A 20,467-nucleotide genomic window follows, 5' to 3' on the forward strand; every position below is an offset into this window, starting at 1 on the left:
AAAAACATTGAACTAAAGGCTGTAATGTAACAAAATAGTTAAAAAGCCAAGGGGGTGAATACTTTTGCAAGGCACTGTATACGTAGAGCAGAATTAGAATTGTATGAACCAGTCTATAAGATACTCCCACTTACATGAGATCCAAATAAGTGGTTCCTGACAGTAGATCTGAGATTAAAGTTCAATCAGAAGGGTAAAGAAATTTAGTTCTGAAAAAATCATAAATGAATCATAACCCAAAAGGAAAATTCTCCACACCCTTAGCAGAAAAAACATATTTTTTTTTAAATAGGATAGGGATGCAGTTATGATAGATCATATTCACCTGGATAGGAATGTTGCTAGCTTCAGTTCCACTTAAAGGAGAAGTACAGCCAAAGCTTTTTTTGGCTGTACTTCTCCTGTGGATCACAGGGTTGCAGTTCCTTTTGCACTCCTGTGACCAGAGCCGGACTGGGAATAAAGACCAGCCCTGGAAAAAATGTCATACCAGCCCCATAGCATTATTATACCAGCCCAACATCAGACAGCGGGCACATTAGAGCAGACAGCGGGATCCGGGTCGTCGAGCTGGGCAGCAGGCTCCGGGTCGTCGAGCTGGGCAGCAGGCTCCGGGTCGTCGAGCTGGGCAGCAGGCTCTGGAACATTAGGCCGAACAGCGAGCACCGTAAGGGCAGGCTGGATCACAAGCTGGGTAATGGGCACCGGTTCAGCAGACTGGGTAACGGGCAATGGTTCAGCAGACTCGGTAACAGGCACCGGTTCAGCAGACTGGGTAATGGGCACGGAAACTTCAGGCTGACACACGGGCAACGAAACTCCAGGCTGACACAAGGGCACCGAAACTTCAGGCTGAGACACCAATATCAAGACATCCGGCTGGAAAGCAGGCAACGAGACACCAGGCTGGAAGGCAAGCACCAAGACATCAGGCTGGAATGTGGGCACATCAGACTGGAAGGTGGGCACATCAGACTGGAAGGCATGCACCAAGACTTCAGGCTGGAAGGCAGACATCAGGACATCAGACTGGAAAGCAGGCACATCAGACTGGAAAGCGAGCACATCAGACTGGAAAGCGAGCACATCAGACTGGAAAGTGGAGACATCCGGCTGGAAGGCAGGCACCGAGACATCAGGCTGGAAGGCAGGCACCGAGACATCAAGCTGGAAGGCAAGCATCGAGACATCAGGCTGGAAGGTAAGCATTGAGACATCAGGCTGGAAAGCGGCCACATCAGACTGGAAAGCGGGAACATCAGACTGGAAAGCAGGCACATCAGACTGGAAAGCAGGCACCAAGACTTCGGGCTGGAAGGCGGGCATCGAGACATCAGGCTGGAAGGCAGGCATCGAGACATCAGGCTGGAAGGCGGGCACATCAGACTGGAAAGCAGGCACATCAGGCTGGAAAGTGGGCACATCAGGCTGGAAAGCGGGCACATCAGGCTGGAAAGCGGGCACATCAGACTGGAAAGCAGGCACATCAGACTGGAAAGCAGGCACATCAGACTGGAAAGCAGGCACCAAGACTTCGGGCTGGAAGGCGGGTGTTGAGACATCAGGCTGGAAGGCGGGCATATCAGACTGGAAAGCAGGCACATCAGGCTGGAAAGTGGGCACATCAGGCTGGAAAGCGGGCACATCAGGCTGGAAAGCGGGCATCAGGCTGGAAGGCAGGCATAGAGACATCAGGCTGGAAAGCGGGCACATCAGACTGGAAAGCGGGCACATCAGACTGGAAAGCAGGCACATCAGACTGGAAAGCAGGCACCAAGACTTCGGGCTGGAAGGCGGGCATTGAGACATCAGGCTGGAAGGCAGGCATCGAGACATCAGGCTGGAAGGCAGGCATTGAGACATCAGGCTGGAAGGCAGGCATCGAGACATCAGGCTGGAAGGCAGGCATTGAGACATCAGGCTGGAAGGCGGGCACATCAGGCTGGAAAGTGGGCACATCAGGCTGGAAAGCGGGCACATCAGACTGGAAAGCAGGCACATCAGACTGGAAAGCAGGCACCAAGACTTCGGGCTGGAAGCCGGGCATCGAGACATCAGGCTGGAAGGTAGGCATCGAGACATCAGGCTGGAAAGCGGGCACATCAGACTGGAAAGTGGGCACATCAGGCTGGAAAGTGTGTACATCAGGCTGGAAAGCGGGCACATCAAGCTGGAAAGCGGGCACCAAGGCATCAGGCTGGAAGGCAGGCATCGAGACATCAGGCTGGAAGGCAGGCACATCAGACTGGAAAGCAGGCACATCAGACTGGAAAGCGGGCACATCAGACTGGAAAGCAGGCACCGAGACTTTGGGCTGGAAGGCAGGCATCAAGACATCGGACTGGAAAGCGGACACATCAGACTGGATAGCAGGCACATCAGGCTGGGCAGCAGACGGTGGCACATCAGGCTGGGCAGCGGACAGGAACACATCAGGCTGGGCAGCGGATAGGAACACATCAGGCTGGGCAGCAGACAGGAATACATCAGGCTGGGCAGCAGACAGGAATACATCAGGCTGGGCAGCGGACAGGAACACATTAGGCTGGGCAGCGGACAGGAACACATCAGGCTGGGCAGCGTACAGAAATACATCAGGCTGGGCAGCGGACAGGAACACATTAGGCTGAGACAGTGGCTGGATAGCAGGCAGAGATTTGGCAGAATCAGATGGGTTATCAGGTTCAGCTGGCATGCAAGCAGACTGGAGCAGGTTGGTTGGTGTGGAGGCAGGTTGGGTTACTGGCAGGATCATGTGGGTTGGAAAGAACTTCCGTTTCTTCTTTGGCTTAACTGCTGGAGATCTGTAGGTGACTGCAGGACTGTAGGTAGGAGGTGAGGCGTACTAAAGAGAAGGGCTGGGATATGGCAAGGAAGAGGGAACAGTGGCCAGAGGAAGTTCTTGTGGAGAAGTTGTAGGTAGCAGAGAAGAGGCAGGATAAGTGCAGCGGGTAGAGACAGAGTATTGATATTTGGTGGGAAGCAGGGTATATTGGGCTGAAACAGAGGTTGCCATGGGTGAAGGGGAAAAAGACTCTTGGGCAGGCAGGTGTCTAATAGCAGGTCCGGGTTGTGAAGAGCTGACCGAGGCTGGAAATAATAAGTCTGACCATGCCTGTAGTACAGGTTGAACAAACGTGGGTTCACATACTGCCTGTCTAACCAGGGACTGCACCGAATCTATACAATCCACTAGCACCTGTTTAGGACAAGCTGAATAAAGCTCCAGAAAGAATACAGCATCATCCTCCAACAGCCATACCAGAGACTCCACCTGATCACTACTGAAGGGGGGAGAAAAATCGTCACTTCCTTTAGGACTGCTAGACAAGGCTAGCTCAGCACACACCTGTATCAGGGGCTGAACGTTTTTAAACAGTAATCTACCCTGATCAACCAGAGAATGGGCCAGACAAATACACTCCAGGAGCTGATCCCTGGCCCACTCTTTCAATACCAGATGACAGTAATTGTTATCCTCCAACACCAGTGAGGCAAGGAGAACAACTGTTTCTGATTGCATTTTAGTAGCAGTAACAGCACTACAATGGTTCCTCTGTGCAGTCACTTCTGCTCAGAGATGTCCTTGGTGTCCTGCCATGAACAAGTGTGACCAGAACCGTATGATCTGCGACAGAGGACACCAAAACGTATATAAGTGAAAATATAATAATTTATTAAAGTGAATAATATAGTACAACCATCTCCAATATGACACAGTGCAATAACCAACCAACAGACAGAGACCCACAAATAACAACAGACAGATAAGTGCAATAAATGGGAAATACCAGGATCATAAACAATAGCCAGGCCAAGGTCATACACAGGGAGATCAGCAGATGGGGTAAGGAACACAGGATAGGGAGAGGATAGATGGATCAGACTGCAGGCAGGGATTCAAGGTAACAGGTGGGACAGGATAGGGATCAGGATAGGGATCGGACAGGGAGACAGGATCAGATACACGGGTCACAGGTTCAGGGCACAGGTACAGGTTCAGAATCAGGATCAGGATCAGGATCAGATCAGATCACAAGCTAGCAGGTCAGGGCACAAGGGAGAAACCAAGGCAAACATGTGAGTGCTTGCTGGGTATTTATAGGCCTGTGATTGGCCTCAAGTGCCACCTGATTGAAGGAGGTACTGTCTGCTCCACACTGCCAGGATCCATCTGCTGGTGGACGCCAGTACTGCGGCCCAAAGATGACATAACATCAGCAGGGAAAAGCTCTCCTGACAGTTCCAAACTGCCAGGAGACACCTGCTGGTGGACCTCAGTACTGCATGCCAAATGACAGATATTACCAGCGGATGGAACATTTCCTGACACAATGAGAACAGAGGGGTGTGGTCGACTGTGGAACGCAAAGTGGAAGCCCAGTATTGGAGTGTGGCTGTGGGGCCCTAGGGCAGATCAGAGCTGGACTCTGTGGAGGATATGATAATATGACAGGGAGGCTGCAGGGGCCCCCTGGAGCTAGGGGCGGGGTTGCGATTGTGACCCCTGCAACCCCTTATGCTACGCCCATGTGTTTCAGACTCGGGTTGATTTACTAAAGGCAAATAGACTGTGCACTGTGCAAATTGCAGTTGCTCTAGAGCTTAGTAAATGAGGTGAATCTTCACTTTGCACAAAGTACCCACTCAAGTGCAAGGGAAATTAAATAATCAGCATGTTTTCTTGCACATAATTGGATGATGGAAGTCAACAGAGCTTCTGTTTATTTACTAAGCTCTGGAGCAGCTGCACTTGCATTTTGCAAAGTGCACATCCTATTTGCCTTTGGTAAACTAACCCCTTAACCACTTCAGCCCCGGAAGGATTTACCCCCTTCCTGACCAGAGCACTTTTTCCAATTTGGCACTGCGTCGCTTTAACTGCTAATTGCGCGGTCATGCAATGCTATTTGATCACCTCTGCCGTTTTTATTTTTTGCGCTATACACGGAAAAAGACCGAAAATTTTGAAAAAAAATGATATTTTCTACTTTTTGTTCTAAAAAAAAATCCAATAAACTCAATTTTAGTCATACATTTAGGCCAAAATGTATTTGGCCACATGTCTTTGGTAAAAAAAATGTCAATAAGCGTATATTTATTGGTTTGCGCAAAAGTTATAGCGCCTACAAACTAGGGTACATTTTCTGGAATTTACACAGCCTTTAATTTATGACTGCCTATGTCGTTTCTTGAGGTGCTAAAATGGCAGGGCAGTACAAAACCCCCACAAATGACCCCATTTTGGAAAGTAGACACCCCAAGGAAATTGCTGAGAGGCATGTTGAGCCCATTGAATATTCATTTTTTTTGTCCCAAGTGATTGAATAATGACAAAAAAAAAAAAAATTACAAAAAGTTGTCACTAAATGATATATTGCTCACACAGGCCATGGGCATATGTGGAATTGCACCCCAAAATACATTTAGCTGCTTCTCCTGAGTATGGGGATACCACACGTGTGGGACTTTTTGGGAGCCTAGCCGCATACGGGGCCCCGAAAACCAATCACTGCCTTCAGGATTTCTAAGGGCGTACATTTTTGATTTTACTCCTCACTACCTATCACAGTTTTGAAGGCCATAAAATGCCCAGATGGCACAAACCCCCCCCAAATGACCCCATTTTGGAAAGTAGACACCCCAAGCTATTTGCTGAGAGGCATGTTGAGTCCATGGAATATTTTATATTTTGACACAAGTTGCGGGAAAGTGACAATTTATTTATTTATTTATTTTTTTTTTGCACAAAGTTGTCACTAAATGATATATTGCTCACACAGGCCATGGGCATATGTGGAATTGCACCCCAAAATACATTTAGCTGCTTCTCCTGAGTATGGGGATACCACATGTGTGAGACTTTTTAGGAGCCTAGCCGCGTACGGGGCCCCGAAAACCAATCACCGCCTTCAGGATTTCTAAGGGTGTACATTTTTGATTTCACTCTTCACTGCCTATCACAGTTTCGGAGGTCATGGAATGCCCATGTGGCACAACCCCCCCCCCAAATGACCCCATTTTGGAAAGTAGAAACCCCAAGCTATTTGCTGAGAGGCATGGTGAGTATTTTGCAGCTCTCATTTGTTTTTGAAAATGAAGAAAGACAAAAAAAAAATTTTTTTTTCTTTTTTTAATTTTCAAAACTTTGTGACAAAAAGTGAGGTCTGCAAAATACTCACTATACCGCTCAGCAAATAGCTTTGGGTGTCTACTTTCCAAAATGGGGTCATTTGGGGGGGTTTTGTGCCACCTGGGCTTTCCATGGCCTCCGAGACTGTGATAGGCAGTGAAGAGTGAAATCAAAAATTTACGCCCTTAGAAAGCCTGAAGGCGGTGCTTGGTTTTCGTGGTCCCATACTCGGCTAGGCTCCCAAAAAGTCTCACACATGTGGTATCCCCGTACTCAGGAGAAGCAACAGAATGTATTTTGGGGTGTAATTTCACATATTCCCATGGCATGTTTGAGCAATATATCATTTAGTGACAACTTTGTGCAAAAAAAAAAAAAAAATTGTCTCTTTCCCGCAACTTGTGTCACAATATAAAATATTCCATGGACTCGACATGCCTCTCAGCAAATAGCTTGGGGTGTCTACTTTCCAAAATGGGGTAATTGGGGGGGGGGGGGGTTGAACTGTCCTGGCATTTTATGCACAACATTTAGAAGCTTATGTCACACATCACCCACTCTTCTAACCACTTGAAGACAAAGCCCTTTCTGACACTTTTTGATTACATGAAAAAAATATTTTTTTTTGCAAGAAAATTACTTTGAACCCCCAAACATTATATATTTTTTTAAAGCAAATGCCCTACAGATTAAAATGGTGGGTGTTTCATTTTTTTTTTCACACAGTATTTGCGCAGCGATTTTTCAAACGCATTTTTTGGGGAAAAAACACACTTTTTTACATTTTAATGCACTAAAACACACTATATTGCCCAAATGTTTGATGAAATAAAAAAGATGATCTTAGGCCGAGTACATGGATACCAAACATAACATGCTTTACAATTGCGCACAAACGTGCAGTGGAAACAAAATAAATACATTTTTAAAAGCCTTTAAAAGCCTTTACAGGTTACCACTTTAGATTTACAGAGGAGGTCTACTGCTAAAATTACTGCCCTCGATCTGACCGTCGCGGTGATACCTCACATGCATGGTGCAATTGCTGTTTACATTTGACGCCAGACTGACGCTTGCGTTCACCTTAGCGCGAGAGCAGGGGGGACAGGGGTGCTTTTTTTTTTTTTTCTTTTTTCTTTATTATTTTTTTGCTTTTTTATCTTATTTTAAAACTGTTCCTTTCATTTTTTTTTTTTTTTTAATCATTTTTATTGTTATCTCAGGGAATGTAAATATCCCCTATGATAGCAATAGGTAGTGACAGGTACTCTTTTTTGAAAAAATTGGGGTCTATTAGACCCTATATTTCTCCTCTGCCCTCAAAGCATCTGACCACACCAAGATCGGTGTGATAAAATGCTTCCCCAATTTCCCAATGGCGCTATTTACATCCGGCGAAATCTAAGTCATAAAATGCTCGTAGCTTCCGGTTTCTTAGGCCATAGAGATGTTTGGAGCCACTCTGGTCTCTGATCAGCTCTATGGTCAGCTGGCTGAATCACCGGCTGCATTCTCAGGTTCCCTGTTGAGACAGGAGAGCCAGAGAAAAACACGGAACACAGAAGACGGTGGGGGGGGGGGGGCATTCTCTCCCACTGCTTGTAAAAGCAGTCTAGAGGCTAATTAGCCGCTAGGATTGCTTTTACATGAAAGCCGACCGCTGGCTGAAAAGAATGATACCAAGATGATACCTAAACCTGCAAGCATCATTCTGGTATAACCACTCAAAGTCGTGAATGGTGTACCTGAAGACAAAAAAATGGTTAACAATAAAGCACAGTAAACGGTAAAGTATAAAAAATTGCATACCTGAAAAGCAAACATGATAAAACATAATAACAATAAAACATTGCAGAATAGAATACAGTAAAAAAGAGCAGAACAATAGAGAGAGAGAATAGAGAGAGAACAATAAAACGACAACTATTATTTTTTATTTTATATTTTTGTTTGTGTTTTTTTTTTTTTTTTTTTTACACTTTTTTTGTAACTGTAACTTTTATAACTGTAACCGGTTCCAGGTTCGGGTCTCTCAAAATGCGATGGCATCTTGGGAGACCCTGTGAAAGTGTGCCTAGTCTGTGCAATGCTGTACCCTACGCTAATACTCATCTAGTGAATGGTAGCGTTCAAAACATTCACCAATGCAAAGACCAGGATTGTCAGGACAGGAGGGACAATAATAGCGGGTGTCACGCCTATATCCGCGCTTGCTGCAGACACAACATCTTTTTTGGGGGGGTTCGTTGGGTAGGGGTACTCGGGAGGACATAAAAATGCCTCTCATGCAGCCGACTGCATTTGGTTGGGGATGTGAATGGGGGAAGTACGGGCGCTGCAGAAATGGTGGGTTCCCAATTAGGATTGGCGAATGCAGCAGGAAGGGCATTATGGGCACGACGGGCCTGTGTTTGTCTTTTTGGTGGCAGCGGGACACTATTTGTGCTTGCCACCTCACCAGCTTGAACTGCACTTATGGGACTCGCCACGTCACCAAGTGTTACTGCAGTGCTGGTTTAATTACGACCGGGGTGTACTAGGCCGCTGGCGCTTGCCAGTTCACCAAAACGCTACCAAAAAAACTGTTAGCGATCGCAGGGATCAGGCCTGACTCTGCGAACGCTGCAGTTATGCGTTTAGTGTTTTGTAAGTGACAGTGATCGATCGATACTGCACTTGGGTGGGCCGGGCGGAGGGGCAAAACGCAGGTGCTAGCAGGTATCTTGGCTGATCCCGCTAACACTGCGTTTTTGGGAACCCTAAACTGCTGGGGACGCTAGTATAGATCTGATCGGATCAGATATTGATCCGTTCAGATACTATACCACTAAGGGAGGCGTATGCTGCGTGCGTGGGTGTTAGCGGTACTGGCGCTAATCTGACGCTGCCTGGGGCGACGCATATCACCGCCGGGCGATCAGGGGGCTAAACCTTTATTCGGGAATAAACGGCGGGTGCCCTGACACTATAAAAAATAAACGAACTAACCAGCGTCACCCGTAACGGTTATACGGTGATCAGTGGCGAAAGGGTTAACTAGGGGGCAATCAAGGGGTTAAAACATTTATTAGGTAGTATATGGGGGTCCCTGACGCTATAAAACGCTGACGGCGAACCTAAATATTTACGCCCCTAACTAGCGTCACCAGCGACACTAATACAGCGATCAGAAAAATGATCGCTTAGTGGCACTGGTGACGGGGGGTGATCAAGGGGTTAAAACTTTATTAGGGGGGGTTAGGGGGGTATCCTAGACCTAAAGGGGGCCTAACACTCACTGCTCTAACACTGTAACTGTCACAAACTGACACCAATACAGTAATCAGAAAAAAAAAAAAAAAAAACCTGCTTGGTGTCAGTTTGTGACAGGGGGGGGTGTGATTGGGGGGGGATCGGGGGGCGATCGGGGGGGGGATCGGGGTGTTTTGTGTGCCTGGCATGTTCTACTGTGTGTGTGTGTTTGGTACACTCACATTACAGTCTTCTCTCCTCGGCCCGGAACGGAAAATACCGAGCCGAGGAGAGATGACATCATTTCCTCTGCCTCTGTGTACAATACAGAGGCAGGGAAATGATCCCATTGGCTGAGAGCGATCGCGAGGGGGGGGCCACGAATGGATGGCCTCCCCCTCACCACCGATCGCCGGGGGAGATTTGCTGACCGCCGCAGGCACCGGGGGGGGGGTCCGATCGGACCCCCCACCCGCGGGCAGGCAAGGACGTACATGTAAGTCCTTTTGCCTGCCCGTGCCGCTCTGAGGACGTATATGTTCGTGCGGCGGTCGGCAACTGGTTAATCTGCATGGACAATGTGGCAACTTGATAACTTGATAGGATCCACTGCCAGCCCAATTCAGTGTAGTTGTATTTGAGCTCAGTGTAGTGGAAAGGATGCTATTCCAATGAGAGGGAAAAAAGGAAGTGGACGTTAAAGGCACCACAACTACAGAATAATTAAAATGTACATATTTTATTAGCCATAATACATATAACACACCAACAACATTAAAAAATATGCTTCTTATTACTGATTTGGACCAGTGCACAAAGCAAGGTCCATAAAGACATGTATGAGTGAGTTTGGGGTGGAGGAATTTGACTGGCCTGCAAAGAATCCTGACCTCAACCCGATAGAACACCTTTGGGATGAATTAGAGCGGAGACTGCGAGCCAGGCCTTTTCGTTCACATCAGTGCCTGACCTCACAAATGTGCTTCTGGAAGAATGGTCAAATATTCCCATAGACACACTTCTAAACCTTGAGGACAGCCTTTCAAGAAGAGTTGAAGCTGTTATAGCTGCAAAGGGTGGGCCAACTCAATATTGAACCTGCGGACTAAGACTGGGAAGCCATTAAAGTTCATGTGCGTGTAAAGGCAGGCGTCCCAATACTTTTGGTAATATAGCGTATATACCAGCAATTTAGTAAGTCAAAGAACCCCCAAAAGGTGATCACATACTTACTATTAAGGAGAACTAAGGCAGGTGGAAAAAGGCGGCAACCTAACCCCAGGTCCCAAACAGATGGATGTGGGGGCACATCTAGAAATGGTACAAATGTAGGGTAAGGCAAGTACAGTGCCTTGCAAAAGTATTCACCCCCCCCCCCCCCTTGGCATTTTTCGTGTTTTGTTGCCTCATAACCTGGAATTAACATGGATTGTTTGAGGATTTGCATCATTTAATTTACAGAACATGCCCACAACTTTGAAGATTTTTTTCTTTTTTATTGTGAAGCAAACAACAAATAGGACAAAATAACAGAAAAAGTCAATGTACATAACTATTCACCCCCCTAAAGCCAATACTTTTAGAGGCACCTTTTGCGGCTATCACAGCTCCAAGTTACTTTGGATAAGTCTCTATGAGCTTGCCACATCTTACCACTGGGATTTTTGCCCATTCCTCCTTGCAAAACTGCTCCAGCTCCTTCAAGTTGGATGGTTTGGGCTTGTGAACAGCAATCTTAGAGTCTGACCACAGATTATCTATTGGATTGAGGTCTGGATTTTGACTAGGTCATTCCAACACATTTACATGTTTCCCCTTAAACCACTCAAGTGTTGCTTTAGCAGTGTGTTTGGGGTCATTGTCCTGCTGGAAGGTGAACCTCCGTCCTAGCCTCAAATCACACACAGAGTGGTACAGGTTTTGCTCAAGACTATCCCTGTATTTAGCAACATCCATCTTTCCCTCAACCCTGACCAGTTTCCCAGTTCTGACTATCCCTGTATTTAGCAACATCCATCTTTCCCTCAACCCTGACCAGTTTCCCAGTTCTCACTGCTGAAAAACATCCCCACAGCAAGATGCTGCCAACACCATGTTTCATTGTGGTGATGGTGTTCTTTGGGTGATGTGATGTGTTGGGTTTGTGCTAGACATAGCGTTTTCTTTGATGGCCAAAAAGTTAAATTTTAGTCTCATCAGACCAGAGCACCTTCCTCCATACATTTTTGGAATCTCCACATGCCTTTTTGCAAGCTCAAAATGTGCCATTTTATTTTTTGCTGAAAGTAATGGCTTTCTTCTGGCCACTCTGCCATAAAGCCCAACTCTATGGAATGTCCGGCTTATTGTCGTCCTATCTACAGATACTCTAGTCTCTGCTGTGGAACTCTGCAGCTACTCGAGGGTTACCTTAGGACTCTGTGCTGCCTCTCCGATTAATGCCCTCCTTGCCCGGTCCGTGAGCTTTGGTGTGCGGCCGTCTCTTGGCAGGTTTGCTGTTGTGCCACGTTCTTTCCATTTGGTTAGGATAGATTTGATGGTGCTTCTAAGGATCATCAAAGATTTGGATATTTTTTTATAACCTAACCCTGACTTGTACTTTTCAACAACATTGTTCCTTACTTGTTTGGAGAGTTCCTTGGTCTTCATGGCAGTGTTTGGTTAGTGGTGCCTCTTGTTTAGGTGTTGCAGCCTCTGGGGCCTTTTTAAAAAGGTGTGTATATGTAATGACAGATCATGTGACACTTAGATTGCACGCAGGTGGACATCATTTCACTAATTATGTGACTTCTGAAGGCAATTGGTTGCATTGGAGCTTTTTATGGGCTTCATAACAAAGGGGGTGAATACATACGCACATGCCAATTATCAGTTTTTTATTTCTGAAAAATAGTTTTATGTATATATTTTTCTAATTTCACTTCACCAACTTAGACTATTGTGTTCCTATCCATCACATATAATTCAGATTTAAAAACATTGAACTAAAGGCTGTAATGTAACAAAATAGTTAAAAAGCCAAGGGGGTGAATACTTTTGCAAGGCACTGTATACGTAGAGCAGAATTAGAATTGTATGAATCAGTCTATAAGATACTCCCACTTACATGAGATCCAAATAAGTGGTTCCTGACAGTAGATCTGAGATTAAAGTTCAATCAGAAGGGTAAAGAAATTTAGTTCTGAAAAAATCATAAATGAATCATAACCCAAAAGGAAAATTCTCCACACCCTTAGCAGAAAAAACATATTTTTTTTTAAATAGGATAGGGATGCAGTTATGATAGATCATATTCACCTGGATAGGAATGTTGCTAGCTTCAGTTCCACTTAAAGGAGAAGTACAGCTTTTTTGGCTGTACTTCTCCTGTGGATCACAGGATTGCAGTTCCTTTTGCACTTCTGTGACCAGAGCAATAAAGGGAATAAGACCAGCCCTGGAAAAAATGTCATACCAGCCCCATAGCATTATTATACCAGCCCAACATCAAATCCATCATAATGTCATTTTTTCCTTGTGCGTGAAAGGGAAAACCATGCATTTTAAAGCACATTTGAAGAGTGTATTATATATATAGAAGGCAGATATAAAAGCACATAGGGATATATATATATATATATATATATATATATATATATATATATATATATATATATATATAAAAGCAAATTCCAGTTAAAAGTGGTAAGATTGGTCCAACGTCAAGGGGCACCCCAGGAACGTGGGGGGGACTCTGGTTTCCAGAGACCACCTTTCACAGAAAGAATGGGGGGGGTTACTGATATAAGGGGGAAACCTTTATATCAGTTCCTCCTTATATTATTGTATATACTCCCCCCTCAGACTTGCCCGGCGGTGCTGTCACTGACCTCCTCTCAGGTACACCGTGCAGGGCTCAGTTAGATGGCTCCAGGTTGGTGACTCTGGTTTTATCCCATAGTCTCCTCTCCACAGTCCACACGTTTTACTTCTCCCTTGACCCCCATCCTGGCAGCACTCCCACTCTTGACTCCTCTCCAGACTCCCCCTCAGAGACTGCAGGCATGATATAAGACAAGAGATGGTCAGAAGTTTGCGAGAGATGATTAGAGACTGAGGACATGATACAAGAGATGGCTAGAGTCTGAGGAAATGATACAAGAGATGGCTAGAGACTGTGGACATGATACAAGAGATGGCTAGAGACTGAGGACATGATACCAGAGATGGCTAGAGACTGAGGACATGATACAAGAGATGGCTAGAGACTGAGGACAGGATACAACAGATGGTCAGAGGTTGCGGACATGATACAAGAGATGGTCAGATGTTGCGGACATGATACAAGAGATGGTCAGAGGTTGCAAGCATGATACAGTAGATGTCGGAGGCTGCAGACATGATACAGTAGGTGTCAGAGGCTGGCAGGCATGGTACAGGAGATGGTTAGAGATTGAGAACATCATACTTAAGATGGTCAGAGACTGCAGACATAGTACAAGAGATGGCCAGAGACTGCAGACATGGTGCAAGAGATGGCCAGAGACTGCAGACATGGTACAAGAAATCAATGCAGCCTCATCAGTGCCCATCAAATGAACCCCCACTGTGCCCATCAATGCAGCCTCACTGTGCCCATCATTTCAGCCTCACTGTGCCCATCATTTCAGCCTCACTGTGCCCATCATTTCAGCCTCAATGTGCCCATCAAATGCAGCTTTATGGTGCCCATCAAATGCAGCTTTATGGTGTCCATCAATGCAGCCTCACTGTGCCCATAATTGCAGACTCACTTTTCCCATAATTGCAGCCTCACTGTGCCCATAATTGCAGCCTCGCTGTGCCCATCAATGCAGCCTTTCTGTGTCCATCAATGCAGCTTCACCGTGCCCACCAGTGCAGCCTCACCATGCCCACCAATGCAGCCTCTGTGTGCCCACCATTGCAGTCTGTGTGCCAGCCATTGCAGCCACTGTGTGCCAGCCATTGCAGCCTCTGTGTGCCCGTCATTGCAGCATCTGTGTACCTGTCATTGCAGCCTCTGTGTGCCAGCCATTGCAGCCTGTGTGCCCATCATTGCAGCCTCTGTGTGCCCACCATTGCAGCCTCTGTGTGCCAGCCATTACAGCCTCTGTGTGCCAGCCATTACAGCCTCTGTGTGCCAGGCATTGCAGCCTCTGTGTGCCAGCCATTGGAACCTCTGTGTGCCCGCCATTGCAGCCTCTGTGTGCCAGCCATTGCTGCCTCTGTGCCTACCAATTGCAGCCTCACCATTTCCTGGATCACAACGGCCGAAGTATGGCACGGACGGAGCTTAGTCTGTGTGTGTAAGGCGGCGCTGTAACAAGGTCCCGCCCCCCTAGACCAGCTTGTGTGCTAGGCGGAACACTGATTCAATTAGTTTTCCATCTAGAAGACTATCACACGGCCGGTCTAGGGGGGCGGGACCTTGTTACAGTGCCACCTTACACACAAACCGAGCTCCATGCCATACAAGAGGAGGAGCCGGAGGACAGAGGGAGGGAGGGGAGCACTGCAGCCACCGCTCAAAGCGGCCCCAGGGCAGCTGGCCTACCGGGAAATTTCCTGGTATTCCGGTAGGCCAGTCCGGCCCTGCCTGTGACCCCTTTTCAGCAGAGAGCAGGCTGAAATCTGCTGTCTGCAGACATCACAGGCTCAGGCGTCATCTCAACCATAGCGTCGGGACTCGCCCACATGCCTGGACCGGCACCCGGCTCGGCCTCTCAGCGCTGAGTCGGCCGCTCCCGGTCTGCACCAAATTCTGTGTGCACCAGTTTTATTAAATCTCCCCCAATGTGTCCACAAGCCTTTCAAAATACAGCTCGCCTCCTTATAGAATGTTAAGGTTAGTCTAGTAGAAACGGCCTTTCATAATCTCATGTTGGTTACCACTAATGATACTATTTATTAAATTTGATACAGTACCCCAGAGATGTTTCATTTTTCTGAATTAAGGTATTTGGCCTTGATGATATTGCATAGATAGCCTGGTTGAAAAAAGATACAAGTCCATTTAGTTCAGCCAATAAAAGGGGAAAAAATGGTATGTACCTGGATAGAAAACAGAATGCAGAAGGGCATCCAGAGGGTGGTGGTTAATTGGTGGTTAATGACATATTTTCTGAAGTTGTGAGCAGTGTGCCTCAGGGCTGTCTCTTGGAGCCAATTCTGTTTAACTTGTTCATTAACAATATAGAGGTTAAAATAACCTGATCAAATCTTTTTTGACAATAGTTACTTTGTTGACCTCATACGTGTTCATTTGCTGTCAATATTAGCTTATAAATATAAGCATATTCATTTCTCTTTGCAGGTTACCAAAAACAGCTAACACATGAAAAAGAATATTATAACTATGGCTTCTTTTACAGTGATAGTCCTAGTGTATGGTATGTAACAAATGATAAACCTTCAACCATTAATATAAATTTTAGATGCGTTTTTTTGTTCGAGAATTCATTGCCAAGGGATACTTGCTACTAAAATCTATACATTATTTTACTGCAACTTAACATGGACCTAAACTCATGAATTAAAAATTTGTTATGTAATAGAGAATACCTGGACATATTAATTGGCATAAGTAGTATACTGAAAAAAAATCCATCTTTTGTCCAGAATGCTTCCTGAAAAATAGCAGTGCTTTTCTGCTTTTCCTGGTAAGGGAGGGTGCCTACAGCCTACAGTGTGAGATTTAAAGTGGCTTTAAATTCACTTTGTTATAAATTAAATAAATGCAATATTTTAAAATATAAGAAAAATGTAACTTCTTTCTCTCTTCCTTTGTTTCATCTCATCTCAATGCAAGCTTTTTTCTGCTATTCTCAGACTTCTTGTTCTAGCGTGACTACGTTTGTTCTCCCTGCCCCCCCTTGTATAAGCTGGTATCAGTCTGCACACTTGCTGCTCCTCTGCTGTGGGTATACCAACCTGCAGGGTACATTATATTTCTGAAAGAGGCCACTGCCATCAGGTAATATAATTTCCATGAAGGGGTGTACTTGGTCAACAACAATGCTTAGGTAGGTGGTACATTTCAAAGTAACATCCACCAGCATTATCTTTTCCTGGTGCATCCATGGCAGCATACGTTTGATAGTAGCCCCGCCTACTTCCACCCACAGGACCAGTAGCTATAATGAGTTAACACCCATACAACGGTCCATTCCCTTTTTTGTCTTCATGGAACTTACAGCCAGTGTGAAGAGAAGAAACCCTTACCTGCCACCTTTGGTGGTTTTCCACACAGGTTAAGCCTCTCCAGTAGCGCAGTCCCTGACCTTGGGATGCTAAATGCCCCTTTTGTGGATCTTTAGGGGTAAAAATCGGGTACTAACTAGCCCCACATACAGCAATGCAGCCAGGGCTTTGTTCCTCAGAAGAGCTGCCCATGTCTGGAGCCTGCTTCCCAGAAGTGAGTGGATCCATTAAACTGTAACACCGCATTTCCAAGATAAGTATGTTTTCAATTTTTTTGGAATTTATCTGTGAATGGCCTCATAAGTTGTATGTTACATCTCCTCTCGGATGGGCTGCAGCTGCACCGTGTTCCAGTATTCATTCTAGTAGCAATTGTGGAAGAGAAAACTAAGTGTCTACATTCAAGAGAATGCTGCATTATGCTGAATGGGTGAAGTGGATAGAGCTCTCATGGGACCATTTTTGGTTTGGGCAAGTATTTCCCTGGTGGCCATCTTGGAGTTGGGCAAGACTACCTGGAAGCCATCTTGGATGTGAGCACTGTGAGAAGTTTGCCAGAAGTGGAAGGCAGGCAGAAGAGTTGAGGAACATGGTGTTAAAGACTCAGCGGCTTACAGATAGGGCATTCACATGATAGGACTGCATGCCAGCACGCCCATAGCCGCAAAACCTGTATCAAAGGCCATTTCCTGCTGCTTAGCGAATAGATATGTCCTTCCTCATGTCTCAGCATGGCAATAATATTATACCTGACTAAATGTCAGTTTTCCAGCTGCCCTGCACTATGAGCTCACTGCATAACAAAGATCCACACGGTTTCTATAGGTAAGGCTCATTAGACCAGATAGGTATTTTGCTGCTAAAAAAGTGCATTCAGGTGCTAACTGACCTCTCTCTTGGCTAGGGAGCCCACCCTGTCCCACTGACAGGAATATGCATGAGAGGCGCACCAGAAATCAAGTCTAAGTTAGAGAAAATCCTCTTCCATATTGCAAACACTAACACTATGGCCTGAAGAGTGCATCAGGGCCACCTTAAAGAGGAAGACAGAAGCTCTCCAGCCCATTATGCTTAGCCGCAAAGAATTTTTGTGAATCCTGGGTGAAGCTACATTTACAAAGTAAATAATGTGTCAATATTTCCTTAAATAGGGTGACAGAAGGTCTTCCACCCCAATATTTATAGCTGCAAATGATTGCATGAGCCCGGATGACGTTGCCTTTTAAAGATAAAGAGTGTGTAAAGATTGCCCTAAAGGGGTAAATAGAAGCTCTCCTGCCCACTAGGGATTGCTGTGGGACTTTGTGAAGTTACCATATCAAAGTTATTGAGAATACCTTAAAGGGGTTGTAAACCTTCGTGTTTTTTCACCTTAATGCATCCTATGCATTAAGGTGAAAAACCTTCTGTCATGCAGCAGCCCCCCAGACCCCCATTTTACTTACCTGAACCCGTTCTTTCTCGCAAACCATGAGCAAACCTGCTCTAGCTGGTGTCTCATGTCCTGATTGGATAGATTGATAGCAGCGCAGCCATTGTCTCCCGCTGTTGTCAATCAAATCCAAAAACGCGGGTGCCAGGGGGCAGAGCCGAGTCCTGCTGTCTGTATCAATAGACTCAGCAGCAGGACACAGGAGCAGGTCCGCACGAGTGTTTCGAAGGAGAGCGCTTCTCTGACAGGGCACTCAAGAAAAGAAGGAGCCACAAGCGCCACTGAGGGACCCCATAAGAGGAGGATCGGGGCCATTCTGTGCAAAACCAACTGCACAGAGGAGATAAGTATGACATGTTTGTTATTTAAAAAAAAACAAAAATGAGGGTTTAGTAACCCTTTAAGCTGCATTTCGATACTCTTGCTACCAACTGCATAAAGCCTCCCTCAGCAGAGAGTAGGCCAACTGCTGGCAAGGCAGAACAAAGAGGATAAGCTGGTACTTTGTGTTCAGCCTAAGGCTTTGCCCCTGCTGGCCATTCTCTTTAAGGTAGGTAAGTTTACCATGAGTGGAGAATAACCAGAGGAGCTAGGTAAGAAACCAGAGCAGGCTCTATGTAAGAAAGTTGCTACAGCATTTCCTCAGTCGGAAGAAGTTGCCTTCCAGAGACAGGTTCTCTTTGAGACAGTCCAGGTCAACAGCATTAGCAATGCAGCTGAAGTTGAACACTTGTCATTACTAGCGGAAGAAGGCTAGAGTACAGATTGCAAGGTCTTTTTCTCCTTCTAATTGTTAAAGCGTAACTCCACTTTTGTTGAGAAAAAAACATTCCGACCCCCCCCGGGTGATCTATGTACACGGCAAGGGTTATAACAACCTTTGTTATTATGAGTGGTTTCATAATTATCAGTCAGCTGTGGCAGCTAAAGAGCACTAATGAGAAAATCTGCTGGACCTGCATCCCTTTAGACGTGTTCCTATTGGAAATAGATCACCAAAAATTACATTTTTGTTGCTGGGGATGCCTGAAATCTGACTTGTATTTTAGGCAGACTTCTGGGAAAATTGGTGAGCCAATTACACAAGCAGGAAATTATGTTTCTGGGGAGTGGTCAGTACACATTCTGTGTACAGAACAATTCCATGTAGCCATGCATTTATGGAAAATTACAGCGGCTGCAGATTGAAAAGGAAAGGTCAATTTTAATAACATTCAATTACAATATGACTTGTATCGCAATTGTACATGCTATATTATATTTTCTTTATTTGCTATTTTTTTCCCCACGAAAGTGGAGTTACCCTTTAAGAAGCGTCTTTTCTCCATTTGTGGTCTCTGCATATCCTCTAAAGGTTTTCTGGGTCAAGGTGCTTCTGCCCCAATTGTGGTGGCAAACAGTTCACTACCCAGAAGCCCATGGTGGCATTATCCGGTATGCATCTTGAAGCTTTAATGCTCTGTACACACGGTCGGACATTGATCGGACATTCCGACAACAAAATCCATGGATTTTTTCCAACGGATGTTGGCTCAAACTTGTCTTGCATACACACGTTCCCACAAAGTTGATGGAAAATCCGATCATTCTAAACGCGGTGACGTAAAACACGTACGTCGGGACCATAAACGGGGCAGTAGCCAATAGCTTTTGTCTCTCAATTTATTCTGAGCGTGCGTGGCACTTTGTGCGTCGGATTTGTGTACACACGATCGGAATTTCCGAAAACGGATTTTGTTATCGGAAAATTTTATAGCAAGTTCTCAAACTTTGTGTGTCGGAAATTCCGATGGAAAATGTGTGATGGAGCCCACACACGGTCGGAATTTCCGACAACAAGGTCCTATCACACATTTTCCGTCGGAAAATCCGATCGTGTGTACAGGACATAAGGGGCTGGGTTCAGATGCAAGTTCTCCATAGAAAAATACAAAATTTACATTGCCTCCTTTCTCCTGGAACACTTTCTGGCTTGGTGGGCATCAAAGATAATTAATGTTCCCATCTCTTTCCCCATCCCTTAAGCAATTTCTATGCCTTGCTTTTGGACCCATGCACTACCATTTTGGGATCCTGTCCCTTGTCTATTGGTCACTAGCCTCGTTGCCTTCCTGAAATATTCTCATAGATATCCTTAGATGGGAAATAATTGGTGCAGGCTTTATCGAGCAACCTGACATTGTCCTCCTGATATTCCATTAATTTGGATAGGTTCAGAGCCTTCAGAGATGCTTGCTGAAACCAACTCACCTTGGGAATATCTGGATGGCCCTACTCACAGCTCAGGACAGAGTGCTTTTCCTCATTGATAACTTTACATACTCTAGTCTCAGGTTCAAGCTGTCTGTACCAGGAGCGATCTGGATCTCCACTTTTGTATGAGAGGCCTAGAACCTAGAACTTCCTTTGGCCTGGTTTCAAGCCAGGCTTTTACAGGCCTCTGTTCTTCGAGGGATAAGTTGACTCAGCTT

General features: G+C 45.7%; 1 protein-coding gene across 1 annotated transcript in view; it reads left to right on the forward strand.

The window, feature by feature from the left end:
• The window catches only part of LOC141105853 (alpha-2-macroglobulin-like), a 368,197-nt gene that overhangs the window by 237,915 nt on the left and 109,815 nt on the right, over positions 1 to 20,467 (forward strand). The window contains exon 24 of the mRNA XM_073595997.1: positions 15,678 to 15,753. Within this exon, the coding sequence (XP_073452098.1) occupies positions 15,678 to 15,753 (76 nt within the window). The remainder of the gene's footprint in view (positions 1 to 15,677; positions 15,754 to 20,467) is intronic.

The sequence above is a fragment of the Aquarana catesbeiana genome, linkage group LG08 (assembly GCF_042186555.1).
Source record: "Aquarana catesbeiana isolate 2022-GZ linkage group LG08, ASM4218655v1, whole genome shotgun sequence".
NCBI classification, from domain to species: Eukaryota; Metazoa; Chordata; class Amphibia; order Anura; family Ranidae; genus Aquarana; species Aquarana catesbeiana.